Source organism: Canis lupus, chromosome 34 (genome assembly GCF_003254725.2).
Source record: "Canis lupus dingo isolate Sandy chromosome 34, ASM325472v2, whole genome shotgun sequence".
NCBI classification, from domain to species: domain Eukaryota; kingdom Metazoa; phylum Chordata; class Mammalia; order Carnivora; family Canidae; genus Canis; species Canis lupus.
In genome coordinates this window covers 16,563,214-16,588,310 of record NC_064276.1, presented here as the reverse complement: position 1 = coordinate 16,588,310, position 25,097 = coordinate 16,563,214, and the positions used below count along the sequence as shown (strand labels likewise).

General features: G+C 40.5%; 1 protein-coding gene across 9 annotated transcripts in view; it reads right to left on the bottom strand.

Moving 5' to 3' along the window:
• The window catches only part of KLHL24 (kelch like family member 24), a 41,842-nt gene extending 23,136 nt beyond the window's left edge, over positions 1–18,706 (bottom strand). For 2 of the 9 annotated variants that reach the window (XM_049105756.1, XM_049105757.1), the window contains exons 1-4: positions 18,568–18,611; positions 17,990–18,080; positions 12,189–12,251; positions 3,449–4,429 (exon numbers count right to left, since the gene is read on the bottom strand). In XM_049105756.1, coding sequence (XP_048961713.1) covers positions 3,449–4,368 — 920 coding nt within the window. In that variant the 5' untranslated portion in view covers positions 4,369–4,429; positions 12,189–12,251; positions 17,990–18,080; positions 18,568–18,611. Of the gene's footprint in view, positions 1–3,448; positions 4,430–4,770; positions 4,862–12,188; positions 12,252–17,444; positions 17,569–17,989; positions 18,081–18,567 lie in introns of those variants that run through there. The other 7 variants (XM_025451185.3, XM_035710185.2, XM_025451188.3 and 4 more) reach the window with 5 other exon arrangements.
• Positions 18,707–25,097: the final 6,391 nt, after the last annotated feature.

Below are 25,097 nucleotides of genomic sequence, written 5' to 3'. Positions count from 1 at the left end.
AAATAAAATTAGGGGTGCCTAGGCAGCTCCGGTGGCGCAGGGGTTTAGCGCCGCCTGCAGCCCAGGGCGTGATCCTGGAGACCCTGGATCGAGTCCCACGTAGGGCTCTCTGTATGATGCCTGCTTCTTCTCCCTCTGCCTGTGTCTCTGCCTCTCTCTTTTTCTCTCTGTCTCTATGAATAAATAAATAAAATCTTAAAAAAAAAAATTAGAGGTGCCTGGATGGCTCAGTTAAGTGTCTACCTTGGGATAACGTTACGATCCCAGTGTCCTGGGATGGAGCCCCACATTGGCTTCCTGCTTAGCAAGGAGTTTGCTTCTCCTTCCTCCTGCTCTTATGTGCATGTATGCTTACGCATACTCTACCCCCCCGAAATAAATCAATAAAATCTTTAAAATATATATATAAGTGAATTGAAAAATTATCTATTTATTACCTAGGCCTAATTAACTTTTTATTTTTTTAAGATTTATTTGAGAGAGAGAGATAGAGCCAGAGAGCTTACAAGCAAGGGGAAGGGCAGAGGGAGAGGGAGAAGCAGGCTCCCTGCTTGGGGAGGGAGCATGATGCGGGGCTCAATCCCAGGACTTTTGGGCCATGATAGGAGCCAAAGGCAGATGCCTATACGACTGAGCTACCGAGGTGCCCCAGCCTAAAGACCTTTAGGCTGCAATCTTATTTCATTTAGGTCATATTTTTATAAATAATGTTAATAATAAATAACTTAATTTGATTTTACAACATATACTCCTTGGTCTCTAATTCTAATCCTATGTATATATAGGAGATATACACAGGAAAGTTATTATCACTCCTGTTTGACCCAAAACCATTCTGTCTGCTGTAAGGGGATTCTGTTTGGAAAAAAAATACTCAATTTTCTTAATAGTCCTTAAAAAAAGTAACAACTTAAAAAATTAATATATGTATGTAAGAAAATTAAATGTTTTGTGTCCTTTGTTAAAAAACTGAAAGTATATTTTTCTTATAAAGCAATTATTTTCACTAAATTCAGTTGACTTTGAAGAAAAACATGCACTGTAACACAAATACAAAGAAATATTACATTAGTTTTTGTAATAATCACCCAATATCGTATCCAATTTATAAAAAGTTCAGCCTGTTAAGTACTGGGAGTTTTTAAAATTTATTTTAGAGAGACCATGTGCATGAATGTGCACGTAGGGGAGGGAGGGGCAGAGGAAGAGGGAAAGAGAGTCTTAAGAAGACTGTGAGCTGAGAGGGGAGCCCCACGCCAGGCTTGATCTCAAGATCCTGATAGGACCTGAGCGGAAACCAAAAGTCAGACACTTAACTAGCAGTGTCAACCAGGTGCTCTTGGAATTTTCTTAAAGTCAGTCAGACTTATGTTACACTACATAAATAATAATTTTTAAGTACTTCTATGCACCACTTTCTATGATGAGTACCTTAAGGATGACTGCATTTAATAGTTTCAGTGGCAGAGCTTGTGAGATAAATACTATTTATCATCATTCTCATTTTAGATATGAGGAAACAGACTAAATCTTGCTATATTCAAACTAGTGTAGATTTTAAAGGGTGCTATCTTCATAATATGCTGAATTTTATTTTTTTTTAATTTTTAAAATTTATTTATGATAGTCACAGAGAGAGAGAGAGAGAGAGAGAGAGAGAGAGAGGCAGAGAGATAGGCAGAGGGAGAAGCAGGCTCCATGCACCGGGGGCCCGACGTGGGATTCAATCCCGGGTCTCCAGGATCGCGCCCTGGGCCAAAGGCAGGTGCCAAACCGCTGTGCCACCCAGGGATCCAATATGCTGAATTTTAATCACATTCCAAAACAATAATAATCAAAATCAAAGCTAAAATTTTGGTTTGAGAGCTATGCTCTAGTAAATTTATAGGAAAAGTGGAGATAATATGAGAAAATAAAAATCACCAGTTTCACAACGTGAATATATTTAACACTACTGAGTGGTACACTTATTTTTTTTATTTTATTTTATTTTTTTTAATTTTTATTTATTTATGATAGTCACAGAGAGAGAAAGAGAGAGGCAGAGACATAGGCAGAGGGAGAAGCAGGCTCCATGCACTGGGAGCCTGACGTGGGATTCGATCCCAGTCTCCAGGATCGCGCCCTGGGCCAAAGGCAGGCGCCAAACCGCTGCGCCACCCAGGGATCCCGAGTGGTACACTTATTAAAATTGGTTAAGATGATACATTTATGCTGTATGTTTTTACCACAATTATGCTGTATGTTTTTACCACAATTTATTTCTCACAATAGCCATTTCTTGCTTATTCATAGTATATTTAATATTACTTCTTCAAATATTAAGACATGGATATTATTTTTCTATAGCTTATGAATTAAAATCTGTATGTTTTACTGAAATAATGTACTATAAGACAATACAAGTATAATACTGAACTAAATTCCTATTCTAAACATAAATTTTCCAAATTCTCTTTAATAATATAATTTATATAATCAGAAAAAAATTGGGATGCCTGGGTGGCTCAGCAGTTGGGCATCTGCCTTTGGCTCAGGGCGTGATCCTGGAGTCCCGGGATCGAGTCCCACATCAGGCTCCCTGAATGGAGCCTGCTTCTCCCTCTGCCTATGTCTCTGCCTCTCTCTCTCTCATAAACAAATGAATAAAATCTTAAAAAAAAATCAGAAAAAAATTTAAAAATTGACATTGACATTAAATAACTGTGGCAATAAGAAGAGATCTGAAACCTGGGTTTTACATCCAAAAATCCACCCAATATATACCAGCTTACTTACTTCACCTTTATATTTCAAGTCATCTGTTAGGATACAAGGAAGTCTGTGAATTTGCCTATTTATCTATTTATTTATTTAATTTTATTTTATTTGAGAGAGAGAGAAAATCTCAGACTCCTCAGAATGCTGAGTCCAATGTGGGGCTTGATCTCATGACCCTGAGGTCGTGACCTGACGCCAAAATCAAGAGTCAGATACTTAACCAACTTAGCCTTGAGGGCACCCCTGCCAATTGTTTTTTATATGTAGAGGCAGTACAAGAGAGTCTACTAAAGCCTTTAGTCTACTTTATCTCCAAAGACTCTTTGGAAAGAAAAGTGGAGTGATTTGAGATCCTACAAAGATTAAGAGAAATAAGCAGAAATACGTTGAGGCATTCATAGTTGTAAAGACACTTTGGAATACCCCCTTCATAGCTCAGAATAACAAAGAATGCTATTGTTGAATCTAGTCTTCATTGGGAGAGACTTTTAAAAAAAAACTTTTAGGGGGGAGGGAGAGACATTTTAATCATTTACATAACTCAAAAACAGTATTATAGATTATATAAAGCCACACAAAGACAATACATAGGACTACTCTGAGATTTCACTCAGGAAGCTAAAAAATATTTTAAAAATAAAAACTTTTGATAATTATGTTGTAGTTCATTTATAAATCATTTTCTCACCTGCGTGGCCTAGTCCTTGGGGACATCATTTCATTCCCAAGTATGTGGTACCGTCTTGCTTCATGCAACAGCTGATAACACTCAGGAGAATTCTGGATCAATTGGTCCACCTCAACTGTTTGCACAAAGTAGTTAGGATGCAAAAGAGGGAGTCTCACATGTGTCAGGAGCTCATGTAACAGTGGTCTTCTCAGATCAACAGCACGATAGACCCAACGCATGACGGCTTCAAAAACCATCTCCTCTTTACCAATAACAAGTTCATCACTACAAATATAATCAATAAGCTCATCTTTGTCAAGCTCAAGAAATTCTTCATGCTGGGACACATCTTCAAACGTCTGTAATGCAAAATTCTTGCATTTTGTGAAGAGTGTTTTGAGAGAATGGGTATCAGCAAAGCGCTGGATTCCTAAGCAGTTACAAGGATCAAGTTGCTCCTCTAAGAACTTGGCACAAGCATCACGAAGAACGCTAATCTGAAAGAGACTTGATGTTTCAAAAAGATACTGTACATTCTCTGTAGTGATCTTTACCTTTCCAGTATAAACATACTGCAAAAAACATTCCATGGCTTCAGCTAAAATACCATTGATCTCAACCAACATTTCTCGGCTTTCTCTGTGGTCATTACAAAACATAGCTCTGAAGTAGCTACTACAGGCTGAGAGAACAGCTCTATGGCAAGGAAATTCTTTGCCTTCCACACAAATGATGACGTCTGTGAATAAGCGGCTGTCTCGGAATTCATTGAATATCTGGAGTATATTTTCAGCATGGGATGATCCTGAAGAGAAGTCAAAAAACTCATGGCCTGTCAGAGATTTAGGGTCCATTTCAAAAACTTTACGCTTAGTTGCTGGGGAATCACGCACCCCGAGATCCTCTCTGTTTAGTCTTCGTCCCAATATTAGTACCATTGTTACATCAGTTGACTATATAATTGTTGAGAAATGACTGTTAAGGATCCTTTTTATGTGGCTAAAAGTAAAAAACAAAACAAAACAAAAACACATTTCAATATATAAAAAAATGCAGCATTCAAACTACATAGTCTCATTTTGGTGTAAACACTATAACAAAATCATATAATTAATATATCTTACTTAGAATACTCTCATTTTAATAAAAATTGATAAATAAAAACCTGTCTCCTTTTACAGAATTGGGTTTTATCTACTGACCATAGAGTTAAGTTGGAATGCTATAAGACGAAGAATTTGACTACATTCAGAATCCTAATGTAAATGTTTATTATCTTAATATGGTATTATAAAAGAAGAATTCAGTTATATTTATCAATAGCCTTTAAAGAAACGTACATTGGGGCACCTCGCTGGCTCGGTCAGTAGAGCATGTTAACTCTTGATCTTGTAGTTGTAAATTCGAGCTCCATGTTGGGTACAGAGATTACTTAAAAAAAAAAAAGTATATTGTTTGACCAGCAAGCCCCTTTCTAACAATCTATTCTCAGGAAATAATCAGGAATATGTGGAAAGATTTATCTACAGAAACGTTCAATGTTGTATTAACAGAAAATACTTACAAAAATCTAAATGCCCTGCAATAGATTACTTAAACCCTACTGCATCTTGAGGTTTGAAGATAGTCTATGCAGCCACTTAAAATTATATAGACTATTTAATGACACAAGGAAGTATTAATCAGATAGTAAGTGTAAAACAGATCATAAAACATATGATAAAAAATAGAAAATGTATCAGCATATATTAGGGAAAGAAAAAGGGAGGCACATATGCCAAAATATTAAGTGATCTATATTTTTTTCTCTATTTCACTATTTCCTTTCCACTACAAATATGTAGTGTTTTGTTTTCAGATCTTTAAAACACACGTACCTATATCCTTCTTTCCCTTTAGCTAATAAGAAACATCCCCGAACTGTCAGAAATGAATATGAATAGATAAACTAATGGACTGAGGCCCTGGGTTATAGCTACCAATTCTCTTAAGTTTTGATTCTTTTTTTAAGATTCATTTATTTATTCATGGGAGACAGAGAGGCAGAGACACAGGCAGAGGGAGAGGCAGGCTCCTCACAGAGAGCCTGATGTGGGACTCGATCCCAGATCCCGGGATCACACCCTGAGTGAAAGAGAGATGCTCAACCGCTGAGCCACCCAGGCATCCCTTAAGTTTTGATTCTTAAGGTGGTTCTCCTACTGTTACTTTCTTTTCACATCACCATAAGTTTGTTTTTTTTAAAGATTTCACTTCATCCATTCATGACAGACACAAAGAGAAAGAGGCAGGGACATAGGCAGAGGGAGAAACAGGCTCCATGCAGGGAGCCCGATATGGGACTCAATCCTGGGACTCCAGGATCACACCCTGAGCCCAAGGCAGATGCTCAACCGCTGAGCCACCCAGGAATCCCACACATCACCATACGTTAATATGTGATCCAAAATGTTATCTGTAACCTGCTTAAGAGCACTCAGAATCTCTCAACTATTCTTATGCTCTCATAATCTCATATACAATTCCTTCTAAAGGTCTCAGCTTCTTTCAGAAATAGTTCAATAGTCAGACATCCAGGCCTAACTATGGCATCATAAAGGTTTATGGACATCAAAGATAACCCCCAAATAAAATGCTGTCCTACATTCATAAGCCACAAAAAAATCAAGACTTGAGGTTAACAATCTTAATTGAGGACTGTATTTTGTGGGGTTCCTGGGTGGCTCAGTTGATTATATGTCCAACTCCTGGCTTCAGCTCAGGTCATGATCTCAGTAGTCTTGATATCAAGACCCTCATCAGGCTCAACACTCAGCAGGGAGTCTGCTTCTAAGATTCTCTCTCTCTGCCCCTCCCCCTGCTCATGTGCATGCATGTACTCTCTAAAAATAAATAAATCTTAAAAAAACAAACCCTGCATTTTGTATACCCAATCACATAAAAAATTGTACCCCGTTAAAAACCTTTATGTGACATAATAAGAAAACATGAAATAAAAATCAAGAAGCAACTCATTCTATTATATTTTTTTCATATGCTGATTTATTATATTTGCCTTCTTTTCTCAATCACTCTAATGACCCAGATATCCTAGTCACAATATTCACTACTTACTTCCAACTTTCATCAATTCCCTCACTGAGTTTGTCACTTCCACTTCTAGCATCATCAACAAATACTTGTTAACCTACCACCGTCAGGATACTGTACTCTGTCTATAGTTTTCAGAGATGTAAGATATTACTGTTGAGTTTTTTAAAAAAAATATAGTTGAGATAAAGCATATTCACAAAAAGATAAATAATAAGGTAGCGTAGGTGATATGATGCCACACTGGTATAGACAGCACGGTTCCCACTTAAATTTCCATGAAATTTTTATCTCTTCATATAAATTAGCACTTAATCTCCCTCAAGTCTAGATGATAGGATTTTCCCTGGGCAGATGTACACCAGGCTATTCCTACTGTTAAGGAAAAGTACCTGGTTGTAATAACGTGAAGGACACCTAAATGTTTGCACGCACAGCATCTTTTTTTTCTTCCATTCCTCTATTTATCTCCTAATTTTGCAGGTAAAACCAGAAAAAAATTCAAGCAATTTTATCAGACAAATGGAATAAAGATGCAAGTAAAACAAATACTATTTTCACTTGGGATCACCAGGTGGGGGAATTCAGAAGCAGAATGCTGATAGAGAAATTCCTGCTGTGTTCATATGGACTGTGTGGATTTAAAAAGTCCTAAAATGAAGGAAGAAGAGTTATTTTGGTTCTCTCTAAGAATTCTGGTAAAAACTGAGGAAATTCTTGGAAATCTACCAGGTAAGGCTGTAGGAACTAGTAAGAGCCAAATCTGTATTAACTGGTTTGACGATATCATGGGGGCTGTATTTTCTTATATACATTAAAATACAAAAAAAACACAGCAACACTAATCTTTTTTTTTTTTTTTTTTTTAACTGCTTGCTGTGTGCCTGGCACTTTCTAAATTCTCTTTTCAAAAAAAAATTTATTTATTGGGGTGCCTGGGTGGGTCAGTCGTTAAGTGACTCTTGATTTTAGCTCAGGTCATGATCTCAGGGTCATGAGATCAAGCCTCACATGGGGCTCTGTGCTCAGAAGGCAGTCTGCTTGAGATTCTTTCCCTCTCCCTCTGTCCTTCCCCTGCTTTCTCTTTCCCAAATAAATAAATATTTTAAAAAATTAAAAAGATTTCCTTATTTGAGGGGGGAAGGAAATCCTCAAGCAGATTCTCCTCTCAGCAGAGAGCCCAACACAGGGCTTGATCTCACCACCCCTGAAATCAAGACCCCAGCCAAAACCAAGAGTTGGACATCCAACCAACTGAACCACTCAGGTGCCCCAACTTTGTAAATTCTTCATATAAATCTATTAATTTTTAAAAAAGATTTTATTGATTTATTCATGAAGAGACACAGAGAGAGAGACAGAGGCAGAGACATGGCAGAGGGAGAAGCAGGCTCCCTACAGGAAGCCCAACGTGGGACTCGATCCTGGGACTGCAGGATCATGCACTGAGCCAAAGGCAGATACTGAACTGCTGAGCCACCCAGGCATCCCTCTTCATATAGATTTAATTTAAACATCCCAAAAACCTTATGAGGTTGTTACTACAATTAACAAAAGAGTTGGTTTATAGCCTTAGGGCTTTATATACAGGATTAAGACAGATTTTTCTAAATAGGCAGGAACTATTTACCAAGTAAGTGAAAGACTGATAGGGATAAACTTTACACCCATTTCTAAGTTTAAGAAAACAAACAGAAAATTCTAAGTATTCAAATATATATGTTGGGATCCCTGGGTGGCTCAGCGGTTTAGCGCTTGCCTTTGGCCCAGGGTGCAATCCTGGAGTCCCGGGATCGAGTCCCGTGTTGGGCTCCCGGAGTGGAGCCTGCTTCTCCCTCCTCCTGTGTCTCTGCCTCTCTCTATATATCATAAATAAATAAATAAATCTTTAAAAAATAATAATAATAAAAAATCAAATATATATGTCATTTATTTTCTAAATGTGTAACAATGTTTATAATATAATGAAACAGTTATAGCAGTGGAAACTCATGTAGAAGACCTATTTAAATAAACACACAAATAAAAATAAACCTAAGAGAATGCTTATGAATAACTGGTTTTTGAAGCAATGTCAATTACTATTAGTTTTAAAATGTATTATATCATGAACTAAAAAATGGGAGAGGTTTCTTCCCATCTCTTTTGAGATTTTCTTGACTAAAATTCATGTTTGCCTCACTGCAGGTCATTCAACTTCTTGGGTTATGGCTGCCCATGCATGTGTGTGCCATCCACAAATACGTGCACATATACATGGGTTAAACTGTAAAAATTCACTTATAGTACAAATCATCATTTCTAAATTACAAGCTCTTCATGGGCAACAGCACATATCTCAAATATGCTTTTAATCTGAAATTATCTCAGTAATAGTTCAATACACAGAAACTGATCTCCTGTGCCTGAAGCCAATTTTTTGTTGTTGAAACCAAAAAAGGTTCAAAGCATGTAATATCACAAGTGATAAGCATTCAATTATGATAAACATAAACAAACATGATATGGAACATAACTTATTTTAACCTTAATGCTTTACACCAAGCTAGATTCAAATCATGGTTGATTTAGTCACAAGTCAGCTTCCCAAATCAAGAATTTATCTTTAGAGTAGCCTCAGTGGCTCAGCGGTTTAGCGCTGCCTTCAGCCCAGGGTATGATCCTGGAGACCATACATAGGGTCCCATGTTGGGCTCCTTGCATGGAGCCTGCTTCTCCCTCTGCCTGTGTCTCTGCCTCTCTCTCTGTCATGAATAAATAAATAAAATCTTAAAAAAAAATTTATCTTCAAATCAGCTTAATTTAAATTCTTATTGCATTTCAGGTTCAAAAAATTCACAAATTATTTTTTTGACTAGTGATGTTATTACTGGCATTAATAACCACAAAAATCTTGAACTTGCTGCCTTTTCTGTTTTACATTTTTGTACTCTCAGTATTTAAATATTTTTTTTATTTATTCACATATTTGAGAGAGAGAGAGAGAGAGAAAGTGCGGGAGCGAGAGTGCTCATGAGCGGAGGAAGAGTAAGGGGAGAGTGAAGAGAGTGTCCCAAGCAGACTTTGTCCTGAGCACAGAGCCAGATGCCAAGCTCGATCCCACAAACCTGAGATCATGACCTGAGCAGAAATCAGATGCCCAACTGACTAAGCCACCCAGGTGTCCCTTCTCAAGTGTTTAATGAATGCAAAACAATGCAAAGGAATACATACAAAGTGCAAAACAAAATAACATACTGCAAGAATTTTCCTTTTGGCTAAAAGGGACAAGTAAGAAAACAAACGAAAAGATTCTCTGCTTTTGGTATCCAATAATCTTACTGTGTCTGGTATTTGTTATCTGGTATCTATATCTGATAAATTTAGGGATAGCAGATGGAGTTATGTATTATACAAAGCTGATGAAAACTTTAATAGCAGTTAAGGGTTTATCTTTTTATCCTATTTTCCAAATGTTATCCTCATAGCTGGTTCCTTCACTCTTGACTGATGAAAGATCTTCCACTGCTTTCGCCCAGTGTAAAACTGAAAATCTTGGATTAGAAAAGCTATAAAATCATGTGCTATTACAAAGTATTCAACAGCAACAAGATATTTTACTGCTTTCTATGTTAAGAGAGGCTATCTCATAGATATGAGCTGTTTCCTTTTTTTTTTTTTTTTTAAGAGTTTATTTATTCATGAGAGAGACACAGAGAGAGAGGCAGAGACATAAGCCGAGAGAGAAGCAGGCTCCATGTAGGGAGCCCGATGTGGGACTCTATCTCGGGACTCCAGGATCACACCCTGGGTCGAAGGCAGGTGCTCAACCGCTGAGCCACCCAGGCTTCCCGAGCTGCTTCCTTCTAACCAGCTTTGGCCTGACTTTTTGTACATCCTCACTTTCTCTAGACGTTCTAAGAACTCTCCCATTAACCAGTCTCCACAAGACAAAATGTAAAACTCTTCCTATTGATGATAGGGTAAATAAGTTACACAGGAAGGTTTTAGAAATATGAGCTGCATTTCAAAGTGTGTCTTTTGGGGTTCCAGATGTAATTTGCAAGCTTTTGTTTTCCCATTTTACACAAATGAAGTATTTTAACTATTAATAGTTAAAAATGTAAAGACAAGTTTAATCATATCTCAGAGTTATCTAATATCTAATATCTAATATAGGTTCAAGATTTATAATAAACGAATTCATACATAATCAAGCAAACATAAATGACAGAATTCTTCTAAAAATTAAGCAAATACTGGGACACGGGTGGCTCAGTGGTTGAGCATCTGCCTTGGGCTTAGGGCATGATCCCAGAATCCGGGATCAGGTCCCGCATCGGGCTCCTTGCACAGAGCCGCCTTCTTCCTCTGCGTGTGTCTGTCTCTCATAAATAAATAAAATCTTAAAAAAAATTAAGCAAATATCAAAGCATCATCATTCCCTGCAGGAAAAAGTAAGCAATTAAGTAAGCGTCTCTAGACAAAATAAGAGGGGAAAATGTTTGTTCCAAAGAAATATAATGACAAAGTTTTATCTAGGTAAAGGTAGCAAATGCAAGGGTGATCAGACTGTCATGTCAGGGGCTGATTGCCAGAGTCACTTGATTTGTCTAGAAAAGCTAGTATCTTTCTTTCTCTCCCTCATTTCTTCAGGCGCTTTATTCCTGAAGTGATACTCTCACTTGAAAGGAAATTTTTTCTTAACAGGATTCTTCTGGTTAAAGAAACTCTAGGGGTCATTTCCAACTGAACTCATGTATGTTGTAGACCTAGTTCCTGATTGCTAGGTGGATTTAAAATTGTTTTTGGGGATGTCTGGGTAGCTTGATGATTGTTCCTGAGCTGAAGGTGAAGGGGTCTTGGGATTGAGTCCCACATTGGGCTTCCTGCAGGGAGCCTATTTTTCCCTCTGCCTACATCTCTGCCTCTCTCTGTGTCTCTCATGAGTAAGTAAAATCTTAAAAAAAAAAAAAAAAAAAAAAAAAAAAAAGTTTTTTGTCTATGTCTCAGAAAACTGAAGAGAAATAACTTATTTTAGTATCTCTAAGGCTAGAGAAAAATGTAGAAGAGGGACTGAGGATATCAGGGAGGAGCTAAAAAGAGTAGATACTTTATTTGGTATCAGAAATAACTAAGACACTGTTTTCTTTTATGATCTTGAGGATAGAATTGTTCCCCATTACTCTGATTGGCTTAAGTAATCCCTGGTTAAAGAAAGGAAAATGGTTTAGATTCTCTAATAACAATGTTCAGGCTTTTAAATATTTTTATATTTATTTTATTTTTTTAAGATTTTATTTATTTATTCATGATAGTCACAGTGAGAGAGAGAGAGGCAGAGACACAGGCAGAGGGAGAAGCGGGCTCCATGCACCGGGAGCCCGACGTGGGATTCGATCCCGAGTCTCCAGGATCGCGCCCTGGGCCAAAGGCAGGCGCCAAACCGCTGCGCCACCCAGGGATCCCTTATATATTTATTTTAGAGAGAGAGAGAGAGAGAAAATACAAGTGGGAGAGGCAGAGGGAGAGAGAATCCCAAGCAGACTCTACTCTGAGCATGGAGCCTGAAGCAGGGCTCGATCTCATGAACTTGAGATCACAACCTAAGCCAAAACCAAAAGTCAGATACTTAACCAACTGTGCCATCCAGGAACCCCTTAGATATTTTATAAATCACTATAAATACCTTCTTAGCATTTGCTTGATCAAATCCCCAGTCAAAATTGTTGTGTTGTTTTAATTTCCACACCTAAAATAGAGAACAGCAATATATTACAGATACTAATCACTTAATGCATAGTTGGCATTTATTAATACATTGAAAAAAGTTTTTAGACTTCAGTTTCTGACTTTTGCATAGGTTAAAAATTTACTTTCATGTAGAAAATCATTTCTGAATGACAATTCCTTAAAGCAAATTAATAATTTTATGCTATCTTATATATAAATTAGTTTCCTTATTTATCAGCTTCCTTGACAATATCATCTTGGAATAAAGTTTCTTGAAAGATGATTAAACAAAGATTTGTGTCAATAGCAAGCCAATTGGTGGCCCTCGGAGGACAAAATATATATCCTATGATAACTCTACAATGGATATTTGAAGAGTGTCTGGTAATTGAGGTCTCATCTGAGTTTGGGGCCATTAAATAATTCTGAGTTGGTCTATCAACACTATAAAAATGCACAGTTTAGTCATTATGTATTATAAAACTATGGAATCAGTTTGAGAGTATCAGAAAATATCTTGGTAATTCAGGAAAGAATTTTTAGTTTTTAATCTTTAGTTATAAAGATCCATACAGACTCCCAAATAATTATTTTTAAAACCTTTTAATATATAATTGCATTATTTCTTCTGCTTTGTTAGACTTTATAAACTTTTCTTTTGGTGGATGGGAAGGAGATAAATGCTTAAGAGAAAATACTACAACCTTGGAACTGTGCACAGAATAACAATAGTATTTAAACACAAATAGTTCTGGTTTCTGGCCCAGATAGCTACAAACAGAACTCATAAAGTCTTAACAAGTTAAGGCAAATAACAAAAGTTGATCACAAAAACCAAGATATGGACTACCGACTTTTTCCTACATATGTACACACACACATACCTCTATGCCCTGATTATGCTACAATTGTGAAGTTACTTTGAAATGTTTCCTTACTCTCAGAAGTAAGTCTAACATGTGTTTACCCTTGGTATTAAGAGTATTTCAACTAGGTCAAATTAGAGGAGATTGTTAATCCTAGCTAAGTAAGTGTTTTTTTCCCAGGGGGCAATAAAATTCCGCGCCAATGCAGGCATCCAAGTCAAGTGAAGAAACATTTGTTTTTCTGTCTGGCACTGGAGTTGCAAAAATTGGATCCAAATCCAATTCAGGACGCTGATGGTTGGGGTACCTGGCTCTGTCACTAGAGCATGTGACTCCACCTTGTGGTTGTGAATTCGCGAGCCCCCCACTAGGTGTAGAGATTACTTAAATAAATTTAAAAAGATAAAGAAATAAAAGAACGGAACTCCAGAATTGATACTAAAATAGATTAAAATTTTCAGTGTTTTGCTGAAAACACAGATTGGAGATTTTCTCATGACTGATCTGGTCTAGAATTGTTACCTTAAGGAGGACAAGGGCAAGGCAATTCATTAAGGCATTTTGACCTAATAGGTAAGGGCAAGGGACAGAAGAGGTCAGTGTACAAAGCCCAAAGGAGCTATAATATCAGAATTGATCTAGAGTGTAGCTATACTGCAACCAAGCTTAATTTTCCTTTAGGATGCAGGAATCCTATACAAAATAAAGAAATTACCATCAGTCTTAAAGATGGTGTGAATTAAGGAGGAGCTTTAAATATTAATACCAAAGAGCAAAGGAAACCAACATTTTCACTAATGTGGTCCCTACAACTAGTGGTAGTGAATTGCCACATACTATGTTCTACATTACTCCATTTTCTCAAATTTAGAGGGCAGGAAACATAAAGACAATCAGAAGACTAACCAAAAAGAGGTTTATCTTTAAAGATATATAAAGCTATAAGACATAAAGTAAAGCAAAAGACGGAAAGCCAGAAAAGTACAACACAGTAAGTTTATTATTTAAAATGACTAGAAAATTATACTGAATACGGCACTACATAAAACCATGCAGTTTTTTATAAATTTCAGATATTTTTACCCTATTTTCTCAAAAGCTAATTTATTTGAAACTTTCTATTTTTTTAATTTATTTTTTATTGGTGTTCAATTTACCAACATACAGAATAACCCCCAGTGCCCGTCACCCATTCACTCCCACCCCCCGCCCTCCTCCCCTTCTACCACCCCTAGTTCGTTTCCCAGAGTTAGCAGTCTTTACGTTCTGTCTCCCTTTCTGATATTTCCCACACATTTCTTCTCCCTTCCCTTATATTCCCTTTCACTATTATTTATATTCCCCACAGGAATGAGAACATATAATGTTTGTCCTTCTCCGACTGACTTACTTCACTCAGCTGAAACTTTCTATTTAATGACTTTTTAGAAACTATAAATTCATACTCCTAAAATTTCAATTTAAAGCTTTACTCGTAGTAGTGAGCGGTTCCTGAACCAAGTTTTGCAAATACAGTATTTAAAGTCCAGTCTTTAAGATGTTCTGTTCTTTTCTTTTGAGGGGAGGAAGAAGAGTTTATTTTACATAGCTGAATGAAATAATTTAAGAAATAGTAAATAAACAAGATGTTATTTTCAACATTTTAAATTTCTTAATGGAATCACCAAGAATATATTTACCCACCATAGCCACCAGAAACCAACTGACACTTAAATTTCTTTGTCTAGGATTATAGCAAGTAGTGATTATCTCGTTTACTAGAGCTCAAATGGTCAATACACCGACTGTCATTAATGAGAGAAAAAAAATAAGAAGTGTCTAATGATGAAAAACTTAGCAGTGGGGACGCCTGGGTGGCTCAGCAGTTGAGTGTCTGCCTTTGGCTCAAGGCATGATCCTGCAATCCGATTGAGTCCCACATTGGGCTCCCTGTGAGGAGCCTGCTTCTCCCTCTGCTTGTGTCTCTGCCTCTCTCTCTCTCTCATGAGTAAATAAAATCTTAAAAAACAACAACAAACCTTAGCGTCAGACTTAACAATATAGTTCTATAACTAAAACAGATTATGATCTTAAATCACAGAACAAAAAAATCAAATTTCTCCATTGTTCTCTCTTGCCTTAGAAGTTTTGGTTTAATATTCCCCAATCCACAAAGGAAAAACTTTGTTAATTATCAAATACCACACCTGTTATCAAGCTGCCTATTGAGCCTACTTGTGCTTCTTGCTAGACTTAATGTGTAAACTTAACATCATTTGGTTTCACCCTGCTTACATGTTTCTTTTAGGTATTTAATGCACTGTTCTATTTCAAAATCAAATTAAATCTGTAAGGACACTACTCTCTGCTCTGCCACTCAAGTCTGAAATCTAGTATTTCAGATGACTTCTCTATGTATAAAAATACCTTTAACTCAGTGATTTTTATTTGCCTTAGTGGTGACACAAATTATTTACAGAAATAATGTTTAGAAACTATTGAGTAAAGAGTAAAGCCTAATCACTTTTTTTAAAAGTGGGCTCCACACCCGGTGTAGTGTCTATTGCAGGGCTTGAACTCACAACTCCAAGATCAAGCCTGAGCTAAAAATCAAGAATTGGGACACTTAGCTGCCTGAGCCATCCAGGCGCCCCAGGCATAATCACTTTTAAACATCAATTTAGTAGACTTTAAGATGTGCCGAATGCTGAGAAATTATAAGCCCGTGGGTGATGAATTTAGGCAGTGACAAACTCATCAATTAAAAGTTTAGCTATTGTGTTTTTTAATAGTAGAAAGAATAAGGATTTAAAAATGTCAACAGTTGTCAGATGGCCAGTTGTCAGATGTTTTAGTCACACAATTAGAATTACACAAAATGTATTTTTCATATATTTATATGGATATACTTATGACGTTATTTTATTTACATTTTTCAGCACAGTCCATACCTAAATATTAATATATTTTTGAAATTCGAGTGAAGATGACTACACCAGAAGGGCAGCTTCTGTGATCCCCAACTATCTTATCACTTGTGCATTGAGGGCATTTAACATATCTAAGTACAAAATGCAAACCTTGAAAAAAGATGTCTCAAATTTCTACGTAAAAGTATCCACAAAAATAACTGCGATCATTTATTTAATAAATAGTATTTTTTTTTTCACAGTTTTGACTTCTGGGTTTTCATGAAATGACAGAAAAACAATAAGTTAAAAGTTTTTGAAAAAGCATTAAGGTTTTATCAATTTGAACAAAAGCTAGTAAAGATTTAAATTAAAACGTACAGCCTTAACTCAAAATATTTCTTTTTCCTTTTCGGAGACTAAGTCACAGGCTTTGTCTAGATAGGCAGGCTTTTGAATGTTGATTTAAAAAAAGGTTAGAGGTTTGCATTTTTTTAATTTAAATTTATTTTTTATTGGTGTTCAATTTGCCAACATATAGAGTAATACCCACTGCTCATCCCGTCAAGTGTCCACCTCAGTGCCCATCACTCAGTCACCCCCACCCCCCGCCCACCTCCCCTTCCACCACCCCTAAGAGGTTTGCATTTTGTACTTATTTAGATATGTTAAATGCCCTCAATGCACAAGTGATGAGATAGTTGGGGATCACAGAAACTGCCCTTCTGGTGTAGTCATCTTCACTCGAATTTCAAAAATATATTAAGAATGCCTAAGAAATGCGAACTGCTCATAATATTCAGTTCCTGCTTCACCCAGGAAACTCAATCTACCTTCTACAGAAATGTATTAGGTCTTGGGTGAATTCCTATAAATTCACAGGAAAAGAAAATTTGATAAAGCCCAAGTACCCTATTAACTCCAAACTGCATCTTCAACACATTATGGCTAAAATGATTTCTTTTGAGATTTTATTAACGTCCTCTTAGTTTCCAATTTTAAAACAGCACATTTGAAATTTACTCAAATTCTGAATTACCGTGGGCTTAATATAGAAGAGTGGACCACAGTCCTCTAAACCAGGAAAACAATTCATCTAACCGGGGTACTTCAGATACTTCCGTACTCTTAACTTTTAGGAAGATACCCTTAAGCTATCTTTCTTTCTTTTTTTTTTTTTTTTTAAGGAGAATGCTGATTTTAATCATAGTCGACACCAGGCAGGTTTTAAACCTATTTTACGTTCCTTATAAAGATTAAACTCAGCTGGTGGACCTCAAAGACGATAGCTACCAACTACTAAGGCGTAATTCTTAAAAAGCCGCTTGAAACCAAGTGATTAATCACTAAGATCAACTGTGAATAGTGATGCCTGCCCCATCGTCCGTATTTCGCTACTTAAGCCTTGTTTACAGAACCAGCAAGAACAGATTCGTCCGAGGACTTCCTTCCCACCACCTCGGCAATGAAGCGACACTCGGTAAACGGGGCCAACGTTCCGGTCCTCCCAGGGCGGCGGCGGCCCGGCCTGCGCCGCAGCCCTTCCGCGGGGAACGCGCGCCGCGGGCTCCCGCGCGTCCTCCAGATCACCTTCACGGGGGCGGGGGGAACGGCTTGGGCAGAGCGACAGCACAGCCACCAATCGTCACCCGCAACACGCCCCGTCGTCCCGCCCGCAGCACGCCGCGGGCGCCCAATCCCCGCCGTGGTGACACTCTGCGCCCCGAGCGTCCAGAACTCGGGGGCGGGGACGTTAGGGACTAAATTAAGGAACCGCGTCCGGGACTGGTAGGAAGGTGGGGAGGCTAGGCGGAGACTCCGCCGGCTGAGCGCCTGCGCCCCCGCCCGCCCCGACTCCCCGGGGACGGTCGCTCTAGGGCCGGATTCCCGGCCCTGGCTCAGCCGCCATCCGTGGTAAACAAAGGCTCGCGGGGGGTGGGGGCGGGGGTAACGGTCAGGTGACGGTGCCTAGCACATTTCGCAACCGATTCCCTGGGACCCACCTTGACCCCGTCAGTCCTCCCCAACAGGACCAGCGGTCGCCCCCGCCAAACCAAACGGCTTGACTCGAGACCTTCGCATTCTCAGTGCTTTCTTCCATTAAAAAAAAAAAAGAGCCGCGTCGGGTTCAAAGCCCATATGCGCAACATGCGGGACCCGTCTGCCCAGCTCTGTCCGCCAGCTGCCCCGGCCCCCGGGGCGGCGGGGTGACCCGCACCTGCCACCCCCAGCCCCCGCGGCCATGCTCCTCCCAACCCGCCCCCAGCGGGCCGCGCCAGCAACGCCGCGGTTCCGGGGCGGTAGTGCCAGGAGGCGGGGGTGCCCTCCCTTGAGGACTGCCGTTAACTGCGCTAACAGAAGAGCCCCCCCAGGGTGCCCCGGAGACCCCGCACCCCAGAGACCCTGCAAGTGCCAGGCGCAGTCTCTCCTCAGACCCCTACGTCTGGCTGCGAGACGCCGGCCGACGCTGGCTTCTCTCCTGCAGACACCCCCACGGTGGCGACCTCAGCTGCCCCTCCGCCCCCGGCTCGGGCCGGTTCCTCGCCTCTCGGCCACTCCCGGAGCTGTCATCCCCGGGTACCTCTCGGCGAAGGCTGGAAACGGCCAGCAGCGGCGGCCCCTGCGTTCCCCGAGCGGCCCGCGGCGCAGCGCTCTCGCCAGCGCCGGCGTCTCCCTCCAGCCGCCAGTGTTTGCCGCAGCTCACAACAAAGGAAACATGTGACCGTCCGGGCCAAAACACTGAGCGTCACCGACCCCGACGGCCAATCCGAGTGGGCGCCCCCCGCCCCGGGGCACCCTGGGATATGTAGTTCCCACTCTGGGGGCGCCCGCCGGGGCCACTTGGGTGTCCCGCTATAGGGCGGGTGTCGTTGCGGACTGTGAGGAGACCCAATCCAGGGGTTGCTGATTCGGAAACCCTTTGTTTTAATTAGAGACGGGTTAAGGAACTCCATCCATGTTAGGAGCCTAGTGGGAAACCTGAGTCGTATGTTTATTGCCACGTCCCAAGGCAAGAGCACATTACCAAGAATTCTCAGAACCTTAGAGCGTGGGCCGAAGCATAGAGATCTTTTTATTGGACTCCTTGCTACACAATCGGGAAATTGGAGGGCCTGAGGGGTGAAAGGGACTAGAACTTTAGTCGCTAGACAGCTCGGGGAAACTTTCCTCTGCCAACCTGTTCATGTCAGTCCTATCAAATCCTAGATTACCTTTTTATTTTAATTGTACATACAATGTTGTCGCAAATCCCTATTTTTCCAGGCAGATAGATTTCTCAAAGGACGTTATTCTGTCCCTTTGTTTCTGCAAATATTTTTTTCAAGGATGAGTACACCTCCTGCTTTTGAAACACTTAACTAGTTTTTGGCTTCTGATACCAGAATTATAACCTCTCTCTTCTATATTTTATGAATACAGTCATGCCTTTGTTAAATAATGGAATGTGTTCCAATGACCAATGGTGGAAATAATAAAGAAGACATCTGTCCAAGCCTTTTAAATATGCTTTTTAGGCCTCTTTTCCATCTCTTTATTAAAAAAATTTTTTTTAAAGATTTTATTTATTTATTTGATAGCACAAGCAGGGGAGAGGGAGAGAGGCAGAGAAGTAGGCTCTGCACAGAGCAGTGAGCCTGATCGAGGGCTGGATCCCAGGACCCTGGGATCATGACTGGAGCAGAAGGCAGATGCTCAATTGACTGAGCCACCCAGGCTCCCCTCCATATTTTTATTAAAAATGCTCAGGGAAGCCTGGCTGGCTCAGTTGGAAAAGCCTTCATGTCAGCATGGTGAATTCAAACCCCCACCTTTGGTGTAGAGATTACTTATGGTAATAAAACTTTGAAAAGTGCTTACCAGTAGGCTTATATATTAAGTATTTAATAAATATTGAATGATATTAATATTATTTATTAAGCTCCAGACTTAGTGGAGCTAAGCAGCCTGGGTGGCTCAGTGGTTTACCGCTGCAGCCTTCAGCCCAGGGCCTGATCCTGGAGACCCGGGATCAAGTCCCATGTCAGGCTTCCTACAAGGAGCCTGCTTCTTCTCCCTCTGCGTGTGTCTCTGCCTCTCTCTCTCTCTGTCTCTCATGGATAATAAATAAAATCTTAAAAAAAAAAAAAAAAAGAAAGCTGTCATCCCCATCCCTCATCCTTCCAATATGATTACTGGTTAAATCATTATTGAATGTTTATTAAGACTGTGTATTTATTATTCAGTGTTGAATCAAATAGTACACAATTTCCTTTCTCGTAGGGCTTTTTGTTTTTTTGTAGAGTATGAAGCCATGACCCTCACTGCGTTCATAAAGTCCTAAATCCCTGAGAATGCATACAAGATCCTTCCTGATGCACCCTGGGTTCTACCTCTGCAGCCTGAATACCAGTCTCAATGAACTACCCACAGTTGCCCAAAGGACTTTCTCCCCAGGCCATTCCCATCTATACCTGTGCCCTATGCTTCTTATGCCACCTCCATTCCTTCAACCTAATCACTGAGCTAACTCCTGCTTTTCCTTCTAGGAATCCTGGGAAAGTCTTCCCTCTCTATTGCCCTTTGGACCAAGTATCTCCCCTCTGTCTTCCCACAGCAGCCCTTCCTTACTCCTTCTCAGCAGTTATCACACTAACTGTCCATGTTTATTTACATGTCTCCCTCAACCGAGATCCCTGAGGTTAGGGATCATGTCCTTTTTTTCTTGTTTTTAATTTTATTTTTAAGTAATCTCTATGCCCAATGTGGGGCTTGAATTCACAGCTCCGAGATCGGGAGTTACATGCTCCACCAGCTGAGCCAGCCAGGCATCCAGGGATCATGTCTTACTAATTTTGTGTCATTGCATTCCCAGTAGATGTTCAATATTTATCTGTTAACTGATGGAATGATCTCTATTTCTTGAGGTTATGGGGACCTGAGTGAAAAAATAATTGGCACCAGATGCCTTAGGATCCACTTGGACTTATCTATATGAGAAGATACTCAGACTCTCTTGGGGCAGATGGATGCAGGGTGATCAATCACAGTTCTGAGAATAGAAGAGATTGAGGGGACCCACAGAACAGGTAGCCCTCAAGCGAGGCAGTGGACTAATGGTGGGTGTGGGAGCTCCTCAGGCAGCCAGAGTATAGGTAGTTTCAGCATTGGTGGAGGGCCCTGGGAGTCAGACCTACCCTACGAATCAATGAGTATGGCCCGGTGGCAGCCTTTTCCTTACCTAATAGAAACAGAGCTGTCAAGTCCAGGGGGAATCTACTGAAGTTGAGTGAGATTAAGCTGTAACGTGATTCATTTTGTGCAGTGTTTATAGTCCAGGTTGGCTTAGTCATATGAAGGAGATAGCTACTTGGAGTGCGGGGATCAGAAGTTCTTCAGACCTATTTCCTCTCTTTTCAGGGATTTAGCATATTGTGTCATATAACACATGGCACTCTGTGTTTTGCTCTCCAGTGGTCTGAAGGTGGCCTATCATCCATAGTTCTTTCAGCCGTTCTTTTTTTTTTTTCTCTCCAGCTTGCTCCCCTTCTTCATACAGACAACCATCAGGACATAGTGAATCATCATCATTACCTAAGCATATGGAACACTTTCAGATCTTTCTGCCTCCCCCCTTGGCCTCTCACACATAAAGTCCCTCTGCACTATTGTAGTAGAATTGTTGGTCATTGGTTAAGGCTCTTGTGCCACTTCTCCTAGTGGGCCTCCTCTGATTCTTAACTCTTTCCTTGACCTGCTGTGAGGCTGGGCATATGTCTCAGGTCTTTTGGAATGTGACACTCTCACTATGTTTATACTTAGTCCCTGAATGCAACTGGGTCATTTGATTTCCCCTGCAACAAATCCTAGTTGCAAAGCACTGATAAATGGAGAGTTTATTGAAGGTTTCACAAAGAATCATACGGGGGTCACCTGGGTGGCTTAGTCGATTAAGTGGCTGCCTTTGGCCCAGGTCAGATCCTGGGGTCCTGGGACTGAGCCCCACATCAGGCTCACCGCTCTCCAGGGAGTCTGCTTCTCCCTCTCCCTCTGCCTCCTGCTCCCCCTTCTTGTGCTCTCTGTCAAATAAGTAAAATCATAAAAAAAAAATCATATGGCATTCCACACTGAAAAACTCTGTAACAATTCCCTTCAAACATCTCTGCTCCCTCATCTCGGCTTCTCTTTTGGTACCAGTTACTACTCTTTTCCCATCAGACACCCTCTCTCGGGGCCTCTCTCCAGCCACAAGTTTTAGCTTCCTCCCTTTTCATGATCTCTGCCGACTTCCTCCTGGACACCTCTGTCTCTTTTTTGGCAATTTCCATTTTCACACTCATCTTTCTTTTTTTTAATTTTAAAAAATATTATTTTAGAGAGAGAGTGCACACACGGGCGCACACAAGTAGGGGGAGGAGCAGAAGGATCTGCGTGAGCACAGATCCCAACACAGGGCTAGATCCCTCAACCCTGAAATCATGATCTGAGCTGAAATTCAGAGTCAGAAGATGAACCAATTGAGCCACTAGGTGCCCCACATATTCCTCATCTTTCAAACAAGAGTTCCATTCTTCAGAAGATAGAGAACAGTGGGGTGCCTGGCTGGCTCAGTTGGAGGAGCATGCTACTCTTGTTCTTGGGGTTGTGAATTCAAGCCCCATGTTGGGTGTAAAGATTACTTAAATAAATAAAACTTAAAAAAAAAAGATGACAGAGAATAGCATAAATAACAAATGATCTTTGTCCACCCCACCTCCATCTCATTTTCCTCCACAGACAATTTAACATTTCAGCAAGTCTATTACACAATACCACCTCAGAGTGTTGAGTGAAGGGAAGAGTAAACACAGTACATTATTTGCTCTTGGCACCCGAGTCTCCAGTCTTGAGGCCCACCCCTCCCTCCCTTCTCTGGTGAGGTTAGATGTGACTCATCTCTGAAGCCCTATGAATACAGAGGTCTGACTCTCCCTGGCTGTATGGTTACCGGAAAAAGGTTTGTGAGTTGCCCCCTTGAGGTCCCATGCCCATCCCAATCTAGACAGTCTATCCCACTAGGCCAGTTGAAGCTTAAGGTCAAACACAGTAGCATTAGGTTTCAACAAAGGAAGATATAGCTGGAAAATTCTCCACGTTGGGATCTGGGAAAAGAGGTAAGCTGCCACCTGGAAGGTGAACTCCTTCTCCCCATCCCTGAACTTTTCCCTCATGAGCAGTCTGCCACGAGGTGTTTTTCCTCACAACTGAAACAAACACATCTCTGCTGGTGGGGTGGGGTGGTAATTCTTGCTTTGTTCTTGAAATTATCACAGGTTGAGGTCAATGAGATGCTAGTAGTCAGTGCCTTGGTGGCTTCAGGATCCTGTTTGTTACCAAACTTGCTATACTACGTGCAGATAAGGGTGACTGGTCATCACCATGAGTCCCAGGCTCTGACTTCAGGGGCTGAGGCATACTCGCACCCTTCCTGCTCTGTGATGCCAAACCCTGCTCTACTCTTCATTTTTTTTTTTTTTTTTTTTTTTTTTGCCCAGAGGAGATCTGATTTCACCTCCGTTTCTGCTTCTTTAATTCCCCAGTAGTGAGAATTCAGGTGACTTCTTTGATCTCAGAAGAAACTTTGGGGCACTTGGGTGGTTCAGTCAGTTAAGCATCTGATTCTTGATTTTTGGCTCAGGTCAAGATCTCAGGGTCATGAGATTGAGCCCCACATCAGGGGCATCTGCTTAAGATTCTCTCTCTGCCTCTCTCTCTCTTTCTCCCCCAGAAGAAATCTGACATTCTGGAAAAGTTTTGTCATAAGTTACTCCTGGCCTGATTGCCCTAGGTAGACCTGATTCTCTGTAGCACCCCATAACCTCTTTATACATAGCTTGCTGCAAATCCCTCTCAAGTATGAACACACATAAAAAGTATCTTCTTTTGTTCATAGTATCCAGTCCCAAGCTTAGGTCAGTTAAAAAAATGACTCCCCGCTCTTAGCTCACTCAGCAATCTGTCCCACAGATGGTTGAGTCCATATAGAATTCTTGTTGCTGGCTCCAGTGGATTTTAACTCCATCTCTAGTTTCTTGCTATCCTGTGACATTTAAGAGGCATATATAATTCCAACTCAATCTTTCACTGCTATCCCTGGCACTGCTCTCCTTCCAAATGACTGCAGTTTCTGAGATTGTCTTGTCCATCTGTGTGGTTCCCTTTTGCCTGATGGGCAGCCCTCCCAGGAATTGAGCATATATGAAGGGTCTGAACCTGTCCAACAGTATCTGCAGCAGACCTCTCCTGTTCTTGAAAGACCCCATCCAGTTTTTTTTTTTGTTTTGTTTTTAAGGATTTTATTTATTCATGAAAGACACACAGAGAGAAGCAGAGACACAGGCAGAGGGAGAAGCAGGCTCCCTGCAGGGAGCCCAATGTGGGACTCGATCCTAGGACCCCAGGATCACGACCTGAGCCAAAGGCAGATACTCAACCACTGAGCCACCCAGGTGCCCTGACCCCATTCAGTTTTTTTTTTTTTAAGATTTTATTTATTTATTCATGAGAGAGAGGGGGAGAGGGCTGAGACATAGGCAGAGGGAGAAGCAGGCTCCATGCAGGGAGCCTGATGTGGATCCCAGGATCCCAGGATCACACCTTGGGCTGAAGGCACATGCCAAACCGCTGAGCCACCCAGGCGTTTCCCCATCCAGTTTTTAAAGAAATTGTGCCTGTTGAGGTTGGCATACTAATCTCCAGCCTGAGAATTCTCTTTCGTAAGCTTACTTGATGCTATGCTCATCAGATTGTGTCCCTCCTTTAGAACTGTGTAATCTCCCCAAAGCTCTAATGCAGATCTTAGAGCAGTTCCCATACACTGATAGGCCAGGGACCATCCTGACTTGTGCTATGTCATTTTTCACTTCTTCCATAAGCTCAGCACTCTCTCCCTAGGAAGACTGAAAATCCGTTTAGAGTTGCAGAGTCTAGGTTCACATTTTGGCTTTGTTTCTTAGTAACTACATATCCTTGAGTAAATTACTTAATCTTTCTTGTCTGTAAAAAGAAGGATAAAAACACCTACTTCCTAGAATTGTTGTGAAGATGAAATGAGAAGAAGAGCAAAAATGAGAGAAGAGCAAAAAATACGTACAA